Source organism: Rhinoraja longicauda, chromosome 7, assembly GCF_053455715.1.
Source record: "Rhinoraja longicauda isolate Sanriku21f chromosome 7, sRhiLon1.1, whole genome shotgun sequence".
Lineage (NCBI taxonomy): Eukaryota > Metazoa > Chordata > Chondrichthyes > Rajiformes > Arhynchobatidae > Rhinoraja > Rhinoraja longicauda.
Window position 1 is genome coordinate 10,228,022 of NC_135959.1, and position 12,969 is coordinate 10,240,990.

At 39.0% G+C, this 12,969-nt stretch overlaps 1 protein-coding gene across 1 annotated transcript in view; it reads right to left on the reverse strand.

The window, feature by feature from the left end:
* Positions 1–241: 241 nt before the first annotated feature.
* Positions 242–12,969, reverse strand: part of jade3 (jade family PHD finger 3) — a 47,891-nt gene continuing 35,163 nt past the window's right edge. The window contains exons 8-12 of the mRNA XM_078402081.1: positions 12,195–12,362; positions 9,533–9,649; positions 7,547–8,023; positions 7,309–7,426; positions 242–4,624 (exon numbers count right to left, since the gene is read on the reverse strand). Of these exons, the coding sequence (XP_078258207.1) occupies positions 3,699–4,624; positions 7,309–7,426; positions 7,547–8,023; positions 9,533–9,649; positions 12,195–12,362 (1,806 nt within the window). The 3' untranslated portion in view covers positions 242–3,698. The remainder of the gene's footprint in view (positions 4,625–7,308; positions 7,427–7,546; positions 8,024–9,532; positions 9,650–12,194; positions 12,363–12,969) is intronic.

Consider the following 12,969-nt stretch of genomic DNA (forward strand, 5'->3'; position numbering starts at 1 on the left):
GTGCTGACCATGATGCCAATTTAAACTATCCCCATAGGACTGCACATGACCTAAATCATTCATTCCCCCGCATGTTCATGTGCTTGTCGAAATGCCTCCTGAACATCACTATAGCGCCTGCCTTTACCAGCACTACCCCCACCCACCCCACACCCACCACTCTTGTGGAAAAAAAAATTATTCCAGACATCACTTTGAAATTCCCTACCCCCACCCCCCCCCCCCCACGTTAAAGCTATGCCATGGGTCTAATAAGAGCTGAATGTAATTAAAATTAGTAAAGATTAATAAATAAGAGTACTGGTGAAATTAAGGCAATGAAAAGCTGCGTCCCAACCTGATGGTGTACATTATAGAATTTCAAAAAGGTGGCTGCATACATAATGGAGGCATTAAGAGTTGAGTCCAAAAAAAAAGTAGAGAATTTAAAGATCAGTTGATCTGGCGATAGTTATTGGAGAAAAGGCTGGAATTCATTATTGAGCACATGGTCCCAGGGTGCTTTGAAAATCATAATGATTTTGGCAGTTCTCATTATATCATGAAGAGGAAATTATGTCTGGTAGATTCGACAGGTTTTACTTTGAGGATACACCCAACAGTGAACATTAGTCTGGATTTTCAAAAAGTTTTTGATAATTTGCAAAAAGAATGTTACATAAAATAAGAGGGGGGGGGGGGGGGGGAGGGGTTTTGGAGTAAACTTGGACAGATGATTGATTAATGGGCAGAAAGCAGTGGGAATAAATGGACACACACGAGACTGAAGATGCTGGAATATTGAGCAAAAAACAAACTCCTGAAGGAACTCAGTGGGTCAGGCAGCATCCGTGGACAGACAACCTTTCGGGTCAGGACTCTTCAGATTGAACTAATAAATGGGTCTTTTTCAAATCTGAATGTTTTCCCAGCGGGGCATATGGAGTGGCACTGGGTTTAGTGCAATATATAATTTATAATGGAAGGACAGAGTGCAATGCATTCAGGTTTCCTGACAGTTCAAAAAACAGATTAGAAAGTAAACTGTGGAGACGATTTAGTCTACAAAAGGAAGTAGTCTGGAGGAGCGATTGAGCCAGGTGGGGACAAATTAAATATTATTTTGAAAGATTGAGGTTGTTGAATTTTGATAAGCAGTATGTGAAAACTTACAGGCACTGAGAGCAATTAGAAAACTGAGTAACACACTGGCCTCAACAGCAAGAGGGTTAGAGTACAAGAATAAAAATGTTTGTGAAATGTTATAGGACTTTGGTAAGGTCACATGTGTAGCTGTGTTCTGAGGATATACCTATCTTGGGGCATTGTTGTTCAGATTTACTAGACCAATTCTTATGATGAGGGCATTGTCATAAGAAGAGAGATAAAGAATGACCTTATATTCAGAGTCAGAAAGTTTGGGAAAATAAGAAGTAAAGTAATTGAATCTGAAGGGTCGGATATTAAAGTGGTTGTTCCCTTAGGATGGGAATTTAGAATTAGGAAGCACTGTCCAAGGAGATGTCCAGGACAGTCAGAAGGTTGCAGGTGTTTAGAATTCTGTATCCCAGAGGGTCGCTGAGTTTAGAAGAATGAGGGGGAACCTCATTGAAACCTGCGGAATTGTGAAAGGCTAGTGAGTGGATGTGAAGATGGAGATTCTAGGATTAGAGGTCATAGCCTTAGAATTAAAGAACGTTCTTTTAGGAAGGAGATGAGGAGGAATTTCTTTAGTCAGCGAGTGGTGAATCTGTGGAATTCTTTGCCACAGAAGGCTGTAGAGGCCAAGTCAATGGATATTTTTATGGCAGAGATAGATAGATTTTTGATCAGTACAGGTGTCAGAGGTAATGTGGGGAAGGCAGGAGAATGGAGTTAAGAGGGAGAGATAGATCAGCCATGATGGAATGGCAGACTAGACTTGATGGGCCAAATGGCCTAATTCTATTCCTATCACATGATCTGATCTCAGTAATCAGGTGTGTTTAAGGTTGAGACTGATAGATTTTTGGACACTGAAGAAACTGAAGGAAACAGGAGTCATTGAGTTGAGGTAGTGGGTCAGCCACGATCTTACTGCAGAGGTTGCAGGCCAAGGAACCAACTGGCCTACCCCAAGAGCAACTTATGATAATACAAATGCAGCTTTAACAATGCCTTCAAGTACAACAACCACTTGGGACGAGCTTCGGGTGTTAAATTGGCTTCCCAAATTGAAATATTCCACTCTACACTGCAATGGAGACATAATGAGTTGTTTGATGTATAGGGGAAGGATAAGGGAAAAGATTTGTCACTTCTGCATTAAATAGCTTGTGCAAATTCACTGTAGTTTAGTGCTTAAACAGGAGAACTAAATTAGCATTTTCTAACATCAATATTAAGACTGTTAAATGGGTTAATTATTGTGCTCTCCCATCAAGTACTCTTTTTGGTAAACTTTGAACTTTTGGTTGTACAAGTCCAATACAAATACTGATGGCAGAAGAACCGGCTGCTGAAAAGGTTTGTTCTCCCAGGTTACACATAAAAGAGCAAGTAAGGCAAGATGATGCAGTGTTGAAATAAAACATTAAAAAGCACACGAACAATACATAAAAAAGCAGCGGACATCCTAATAAATCACAAGATTAAAGACTCCTAGAGCTGACAGGGGGGAAAAAAAGCTGTAAATTTGAGGTAATGTTCCATGTAGTTAAGTCAGAAAAAAAGGCAGCAGGAATTTATGTGCATGACCATTGTGTATTAAATTGGATGTAATGCACTGCCATAATCCTCTCCAACACAAAGACATCCTAAATCTTTACCAAGTTTAAAAATAAAATCTATGCACTTCTTCTCCTTGGCAAAATCAGTGACTCAAACGTCTTCACTCCCATCTTTGACATGTCCTAGAAAGGGCAGCGATTGACTGCAACGACTTTATTGGCCTGAGACAATCAAGCCATGGAAATTTAACCTCAGCAGAAGTTGTTAATTAGAACACATGGTGCTGTTTTAAGTTAGAGGTTGAAATTTATAATTGATTGTAACTAGCAAAGAAAATATGAGGGAACATCAGACCTGGCCAGAAGAACTCGGGTATGACAGGAGTGTTAAATTACAGTATATCTTATCAATGGGAGGTTTAGGATGTAGAAGATGAGTGGGGAAATGCAGCTTATGACTCGAATCAGAATTCAGATTGGTCTAATGGGCAGTAAACCACAATAATTTTTTAAAAAGAGACTGGGTGGCAATGTAGAACCTTTCATGAAACACATATACTTTCTATGCAATTTGCAATTGCAAGACATTGAACCAAGTGCTTTCAGTTTGGGGAAACCTTCACACTTTTTTTGTTGGAGCCAATTATTAGCAGAATAATTTTTTCACAAGATTATCAAAAAAAAATTAGTACAGCCTGTTGCGTCTGAAAACATGCTGCAAATAAAACAATGCCAGTCATCAGGAAAAATAATTAAAAGGTTCCTTCATAGTTTAATTAGAATGCCCCAGACCACTATAAAGCATTCCATTTTAAAGAAAACTTGCAACTTTAAAAACCTTGATAAAAACATACTTGTCATACATCTGTTCATGGGGCAGGTCATTTTTGAGTGCAATTTGCAGTAAGTTCAAAATTTCCTTCCCATACAGAGCATTGTGTAAATAAAAAAAAAGGACTAGTATTGGCTCAATTACATATAGCACAAAATCCTCATTCATTCAAGTATTCATCACCTCTGCACTGAACTGATGTGACAAAGCACGTTTAACCTAGTTCTGCTCTCCTTACTATGTTGCTCTGACCTAGAATCTCGCCCATAGTCTTGGCTAGGAATTTCTTCGTCAGAGTTTCTTTTCCGTAGCCTGTTCCTCTCTTGTCTAATGTCAGTTTCTGTCTCCGAGTCGCTCAACTCAACGTCGGGACAATAGCCATCGTTATCCTGGTAGGCTGCTGTCGTTTGATGTTCAGAAAGCTGCTTACTCCACAGGCGGTCCTTAGCAGATGATCTTCGTAAAGGCTTTTCAGAGTTTCGGAAGTCTTCTGAAGTCCTCACTAAACTGTCCAATCTGTCTTTACAAGACTGACCAAACTCTCCCAGTTTTGATTTTCTGAAAGTGCCCTGGTTGGCAAAATGATTTGTAAGAGTTGTCACTTTATCGTAGGTTTGACTGGAACAATCTCTCTGAATTACTATCCCTGACCTGCTGGATAGGCCATTTGATTTAAGAAACACTGGATTATTGCTGTCTCGAGTCTTTCCGTTGGCATTAGCTGATTGTCCACGAAATGGTATATGAAGTGCTGATGGCTTGCCAGATGCCTGTTCCACGTGACATTCAGGGGATGGTAAAGAACTATCTGCCTGAAGATCCTGTCTGTGGTGGCTACCTGACAGCAATAGTCCATTGCTTCTTTCCTCGTGCTTAAGCCAGTGATGAGACTGTAACTTCTCGCTAGTTCTGGAGCCTTGTGGTGTTGGCGAATTGTCTTTACTGTACAAGCTACGTTCAGCATTGAGGGACAGTGGACCATTGACAGCAGTGGTAGAACAACTGTTGACACTTCGTGCAGGTTTTGAAGTTGTTTTTAGCTTTATCGTGATTCTTGGAGGGTCATGGAACATCAGTCCTTCCCGCGGGAATGGCAAAGGCAGTCCTTAAAATAAGAAAATATATTGAAACTTGAAGCTAGTTTTGCAAATAGAGCAAAGCACCCCATAGTGCCTTCCTCCAAAAACACAGTAGCAAATAACTCAAGATATTAACAACCAAGAAATATGATGGAAGTAGAAATCTAGAGCTAGTGAAATACTAATATATCTTCATCTATTACAAAACTAACATGCAAGTATAATTATGGTTCAAAAATTACCTCAGTATACTAAAGGATTACTGCTTTAAATATACATACATGCAGAATACCAATTTAAAATAGGTTGAAGCATTTTACCCACTGTGTCCAAACTACTTTTGGTAAAACCCTTGGGAGGAGGTACCAATTGAGGATGGGGGTGAAGGTGAGGGTAAGAAACATATCAACTCGTGTTCAACTCCCAGTGGTTCAAGGTAACAGTGAAGATCAGTGAGAAAGTAATTCACTTGCTCGGCTACAATTGGTGTGGACAGGAACAGGACAAAAGAAAACATAGAAACAAGGTGCAGGAATAGGCCAATTGGTCCTTTGAGCCAGCACCATGATTTAATATGATCATGGCTAATCATCCAAAATCAATACCCCATTCCCACTTTTTTCCTAAACGAAACCTAACACCCGTAAACAACATAAGGAATCATAGATAGAATACAATTAACAGGCCATTTTCAAGGTTTGAGATATGGGAAAAAACTGCTTTATTTTTATTTGTGGTGCCAATATCCTTGATGACAATAATGGGGCCATCAATTATTCAACCCATTCTGTTCTGGTGCATGTCATTTTTATTCATTTCTTCACAAAATGTGGACAACCGCTAAAAGGCCACCACTAAATGGCCTGCTCTAATTGCCAAAAGATGTTGGTAAACTACTTCCAGAAACCACTGCAGTTTTCATGATTTAGACACTCTCACATTGAATCTATCTGATCTCATAAGTAGTCCCGGCAAATGTTTTATAGTAAAATGTCCATGCTCAGCATTTACTTCTCAGCCTGGTGACATACTGTAGATCTTCAGCAGTATATATGTAAGAACCACATACACTGTTTCCCGAAAGCCAGATTTCAACAAAAGACATACTAACATATGCTCTCAATCTTGCTTTTATACCACTAGCTGAGGGCGCTAGCAGATTAGAAAATGTACACTGGCCAGTCTTATTTGTAGTGACTTAAAATCCCAGTGCATGAATCAAACAAAACACAGCTAATGTGGAGACATTATCCCTCAGGGATTACTTCATCCAATTTTGTGCATTTGTCAAATTGAATTTCCCTAAGAATTAATGTAACGTTGGGAGACCTGGAAAATGAAGTTGACAACTGCCCGATTTATCAAAGAAACATCCCCAGTAGGTTGGAGATACCAAGCTTACCATCATACAGGCCCTGAACATTTCATATGAGAACTCTCTATATAAATATAAAACCTTCTAATCTGCTGTTAACCAGCATTTTTTCTCATCAAACAGTGCGAAGGTTTAAATATATGAGAGAAGAGTATTTATTTGTGGATTTATGTACATTATTATGTGTTCATTTATGTCATTAGAAAAATCTGTCAAAACAACAAACAAAATTCGATTATTTGTACAATGGACGTGCGGTGATAGCTTTAGATGAAAAAATATTATAAAAATTAGGGAACTTCAATTCTGAAAGAGATAACCAGGAAAAAAAGTGGAAAGTTTCGCACAAATCTGAAAACTGAAGATGAGAGCGATGTGCAGTTTGTGGATGCTTGAAGATAACATTAACATCTGCAAGCAAATGGATAGGAGAATGCGCAGAAGCAAACACACAGCGACAATGAGGTAGAGAATAAGTTGCTTCAAATCAATTTTGCTTCAATCATCCCACAATTGAAATGTGGCTCTCAAACCTGAAGTATGAAGGGAAACATGAATAGTCTTTAAAATATTAAAATTAATATAAAAACAGAAAAATAATCACAAGATGGAAGTCTAATGAAAGAAAGTTGCACCAGTCACAATGACCCACTCATTGTAATGTCAATGTAATAATTCCATAAAAGATTGGTCCCATCATGTCATTCCTTAGTTTAAGAAACATCTAAAAAGATGAAACTTAAACTGTTATTAATATATATAATCCTCAAATGTTCTCCAAATTCTACTCCAGTAGGCCCCCTTTTAAGATATTAATCACCTTTCCCAAGTATGGGCCTCTCCCCATTTCCTCTGCATTTGAAAATCTTTTATTTCCAACTTTTCCCAATTCAGCTGCAACAAAAACAAAAAATGTTTCTTTTTCCACAAATGTTGCTTTACCTGCGGTGTATATAGTCGTGGGGTGATGTAGCACGGAAGCAGGTCCTTCGGCCCAACTCACCTCCGCTCACCAAGGTATCCCATCCAAACTAGTTCCATTTGTCCATGCCAGACCCGTATCCCTCTAAACCTTGCTTATTCATCTACCTGTCCAAATGCCCTTAAATGTTATTGGAATTATTATTGATAAAATGTTCAGTTTTCAAATCAGATTTCTAGCCTCTGGAGAATTTAGCTTGTGTGTTCTGGCAGTGCACTCCAAATGTAACTATCCTTCAGAAGAATATTTAAACATTGCCTGGCCTACATCTTATCCTAAGCAACACAAATTGTTGGAATACAACAGTAAGCGGTAAAGATCAGAAGATTGCACCAGAAGTTGTATATATTTACCTGAAGCAGTATGCTGATTCATCACTTGGATATGTAAATTGAAAAGCTGTTCTTGCACTTTACTCTGTGACAATTTCAGTTTCTCTCTTCTGCTGACCATGTAACAAAGATTCCTCACCTAAAGGAAACAAAACGGGATCATCAGCTCCAGTACTTTCTTAGCATTTGCAAACCCCAAATTATTGCCTTTTATTAGAGACATGCAACATACAACAAAAGAAAATGCAAAGATTCAAACCCTTTCTAAGTCTTGGCGTAGATGCATGAACATCTTCATCCTGGAATGGATTCGGTCTTCTTTCTGCTGACCCAAGCAATTTTCTTCATCTTCCTTCGGAGGTAATAATGGTTTACTGAAGTTACTTTTCCTTTTCAGTTTCCAATATTCAAATATATACTCCACCACCTGCTCGGAGAAGTGCAGTTCACAAGCCACATCGGCCACCCGCACTAAGGTATAAAACTCTTCCTCCAGCTCCTGAAGTTTCTGTGCACGAAGGCCTTTCTTCTCAGTTTCGGTTTGCTTCTGCTTTTGCTCACTAATTTTCACAGTTTGTTCACAGTCACCTTCTTGAGTCTGCCGGTTTTTACTGTGCTTGAGACAGTAGGACTTGAACTTCACCTCATCGCCATCATCCAGGATCGTCTTCATCTCCAGACTGTGTTCAAAAGCACAAGTTACGTGAAAGGCTGTGATGCAGCTCTTCACTGAGCACTGAGGATTAAAGTATGAAAACAAATAACAAATGAATGAAAACAATAAACTTACAACTCGTGATAAATATATTGACCAGCTGAGTATTTAAGTGAAACAATTTTAATTTTCCAATTCCATGTGTGCTACCCAAATTTGTTTATACAGTTTTCATATTTTCTTATAATTCATGTTTTAGTCCGGCAGCAGCACTTCAGAACATGACAAAGTTCTACTATTTAGTGCTATAATTACTTCAAGAAATTATGCAGAATTTATGAAATTGTTACCGTGAAAGTAAAGGCACCTCACATCTTCAATGCACCATTTGGTGTACAAAGGGCTGAAGGGGCTAACATTTGTTAGCACTTTGTGATTTACTTGATTTTAGTTTAGTTTAGAGATACAGAACGGAAACAGACCCTTCGGCCCACCAAGTCCACGCCGACCAGCGATCCCCGCACATTGACACTGATAACATACTAGGGACAATTTACACTTATACCAAGTCTACAAACCCAAGCCAATTAACCTACAAACCTGTATGTCTTTGGAGCATGGGAGGTAACCATAGATCGCGGAGAATACCCAAGTTGTCACGGGAGTACATACAACTCCGTAAAGACAGCACCTGTAGTCGGGATCGAACCCGTGTCTCTGGCGCTGCAAGTACTGCAAGGCAGCAACTCTACCGCTGCGCCATCATGCTGCCCGGTGGAGACGAGAATATCCATCAATGATATCAATGAGTGCATAAACAGGGCAAAGTGATGCTACAAGTACTAACCCAACAGGTAGAAACACTTTTAATGTATGCCATCCTGTAGTGCTATTATGTCCTATCTTGTCAAGAATAAAGAATCTCTGTGAACTCTATTCCAAGTATTGTGAAAAATTCAGCTGCACCTCTGTTGGGAAATTCTGCACCGAATTTTTCATTTCTTGTGCTTGATCAATATACAAAGACTATATTATACAGCTAGTTGAAAAATCCTGCTTACAACAAAAGTTAAACTACTCTTCAAGACTAATTGCTGACGAAAGGGCAAGTAGCCCCTTGTCTGTGAAGTTCCCTAAAGCAACCACAGCTCACTGAATTACCCTTCCAAATACATTAATATTTATTCAAGTCTGCTGCAAAAAAAAGATTCAATGTACTATTCTTGGAGTTTGAGCAAATGCCACCGGTCAAAGTAATTAAAAGAATGCTGCAGGCAGTGGAGGCCAGTTCGTTGGATGCTTTCAAGAGAGAGCTGGATAGAGCTCTTAAGGATAGCGGAGTGAGGGGGTATGGGGAGAAGGCAGGAACGGGGTACTGATTGATAGTGATCAGCCATGATCGCATTGAATGGCGGTGCTGGCTCGAAGGGCTGAATGGCCTACTCCTGCACCTATTGTCTATTGTCTATTGTCTATAAAAAAGCTTGATAAGTATATTCGAACACGAGTACACAAGAGTAGAACGGTAGTCTCATTTCACCTAGATGCAATCACACCTATTATTTACCCAGTTTACTGGAGGAGACTTACCTGAATGCAGGCCCCAGTCTTCAATTTGCAAAGGCTACAGACTAATGACCATCGGCTCGGTGGAATGTGAGACACCTTCGTAATGGGTTCCATCCTTTCGGGGCAGGCAATACTGACCTAAAGATATAATAAAAGGAAAGCACACAATCAAAATCAATGTCAAATAGTTAATCATAATTTGTTAGGGGTCAAATTGAACCGATGAATGCAACATTATCAGTATGCCATTTTCTCATAACTGGAGCAGATTAATTATTTTGGGAAATGGCAGGTGTGTACTATCTGAAAATTGTAATAATTCCCTATAAGACAACCTCTTAAATTACTGAAGGAATTTAAATTTCATTTAAGAGAAACAAACTACAGAACTGCTTCCATAATTACATCATGTTTAGCGATCAAAGATGATTCAATATTACTCTTGCATTTGATGCTTTATATTTTACAAAATGCAGGAATAACACTCAAGTACAAATTCATGAACATCAAATATTGGGCCAGCAAAACACAATCAAAATTGAAATAACTTTCTCTCTCAAAATCTATTACACTGATCAATCATAAATTTCCACATCAGCAGTTTCCTTATTGTGCAGCTGTTTAAAAAAGATGAGCTGAAATTAGTGCTTCTAACTCATCAGTACACATTAAAAAAAACCGAGCAAAGTACCTCAAAGGGTGAAATCTTTCATCCTAAACAGGTAGGATTTAAGTATTAATGAAGATTCATGCACTAAATCAAAAGAAGTGTGTGAAACAATGAATGCCTACTATTAAGATTTGGAAACGTCATAGAAAGAAACTGAGAAGTGAAGTGAGTAATTTCATTGCACACTAAAAAATGAACATTAAGATGAAATTGCTGATTCAGATTTTAAGTAGGAAATAAATTTTGCACTTCAAAATTTTGCACTTCAAATTCAAAATTTAATGCGTCAGGAAATCAGAATGGAGCTGAGGAGGCTCAGCAGCATGTGTTTCTCTATTATTCAATTAGCCCTCTGACAGGACAATCAAGGTACAACAGCAACAATGGATTGGAAAGCTCGCTGTCTATCAAACCCCAAATTTCTAAGACTCTCAACCCTGCAAATTCCTTGCCCATGATATTCCAGGAAGCAACAAATTCCTGTCCTGAACACAGTGTCTATGAATCCCTCTTGCAGTAGCAAACTGAAAACTAAACATATATATCAGCTGCTGCAGCCTGGAAACAATCCAGTAGCTTGTAAGGGCATAACGATGACCCTTAATTTTACAAGCAGAGCAGTCAAATCTAACACGTTTGGCTGAATCTGCGCTTGCAGAAGATAGCAGATATCTGACAGCAATGCCTGAGGAAATAGTCTCTAGAAACACTGTTATTTACAACGCTATTCAAAGACAAAGGAGCACAACCCCAGTCTCCAGTAAGAACCCTTCTACCCCACTACTGCTTCCAGTCTCGGTTGCAACCTTTCTCCTGTGCCTGATGGTGTTACTGAAGCAATATTATAAGCAACAATAAAAATACACCTTGGTATTAACATTCTCACTGGCTCCCAGAAATACTTCAATGATATCGAATGCCCTCATTTACTCAATCTTCAATAAAACCACAAATAATTGATAACCTAAATAGCAGAGTGGAAAGGTTTGCTTCTGCTGTTTTGACTTCTCTGCTGTGCATTAGGCACAAAAATGTTATTTAATTGCATAATCCAATTTCACAGAGAGCAACTAATTGGGGATTTCATATGGATTGGCATAATCTGCACACATGCTTCATGCGCTCGCATGTCACAGGCAGGGAAAAACAACAAACAAAATTTTATTATGCACCCAGCAGAACAGGCAGCATCTCTGGATAGAAGGAATGGGTGACATTTCAGGTTGAGACCCTTCTTCAGACTGAAGGGTCTCCAGTGTCTCAACCCGAAACATCACCCATTCCTTCTATCTAGAGATGCTGCCTGTTCCGCTGAATTACTCCAGTATTTTGTGTCTATCTTCAGTATAAACCAGCACCTACAGTTCCTTCCTACACATATTATGCATCCTACAGGCTATATCGATCACTACTACTTTAATGAATAATATTATGCTAGAAGTCAATCATTTCACAATGTTAAGAACTTACACTACAAAACAATTTCTCGATGTGTGCAATTTGCAACTCTTGGAGACTAAATAAATTCCAGTTCAAAGAAATAGAAATTTCTCTTTCAAAGAGAGTTGTGCAAAGAGAAATTTCACCCGGAGAGTTGTGAATTTGTGGAATTCTCTGCCACAGAAAGCAGTGGAGGCCAATTCACTGGATTAATTTAAAAGAGAGTTAGATAGAGCTCTAGGGGCTAGTGGAATCAAGGGATACGGGGACAAGGCAGGCACAGGTTACTGATTGTGGATGATCAGCCATGATAACAATGAATGGCGGTGCTGGCTCGAAGAGCCTAATGGCCTCCTCCTGCACTTCTTTTCTACGTTTCTAAAGCAAGTCTTATTATAAGTCAAATCATGTTGTATTGCCATATTTCCTGATCTCATAGGTTTTCATAATTTATTCTGTTGTACATATTTTGTGCTTCAGCAGTATACGGTCCATTTTCTGCATTCACATTGATATTTTAGGCAAGAAAATGCAGGGATTTTTACCAAAACACTTTCAATATATCATTTTTACCTCAGGTATCCACAAGGCACAGCTTACGTGTGCCCACTTGGTTCCAGCACGTGTGGCTTTCATTGCCCCACCTTGCTTTGGACACAGAAGACACTGTGGATAAAGTCCAAGGACACATGTACGGCACAACCAGCTACCTTCAGGCACTTTTAGAATCCCATAGCAAGCCTAAATGTAAAGGATTTTTTAAAAAAGTAAATAAAAATTAACATGTATAATTTTCATGAACTATATATTACATCAACTGTCAACTTAAAATATAAAAATCTGTTCTCTTTCAATTCTGTTACACCAATGGTGGCTATGCTTTCAGCTACCAAGTCCTCAGAATTTGACATTCATCTCCTATTCTTGTCTCTACCTTCCAACCTTAAGTTTTAGACTGCTTCCAAAACTTGCCTTTAACCTAACGTTTGGACATTTCTTCCAACACTACTGCGATTCAATGCACAATGCACTCTTCCTGTGAAGTACATTCAGAGGAAATGTACTTTTCCGTGAATGGCCTTCAAAGGAAAAGGTCCTGTGATTTGCATCATTAATGAAAGCCTTAAACATCTGTTAAACACCTGTTTTGGAAGTCTGAAGAAGGGTCTCGACCCGAAACATCACCCATTCCTTCTCTCCAGAGATGCTGCCTGTCCCGCTGAGTTACTCCAGCATTTTGTGTCTACCTTCGATTTAAACCAGCATCTGCAGTTCTTTCCTACACAGACCTGTTTAGGATTCAGGCAAATCACTCCAAAGGAACCGACGTGAGATGCTGCCTGACCTG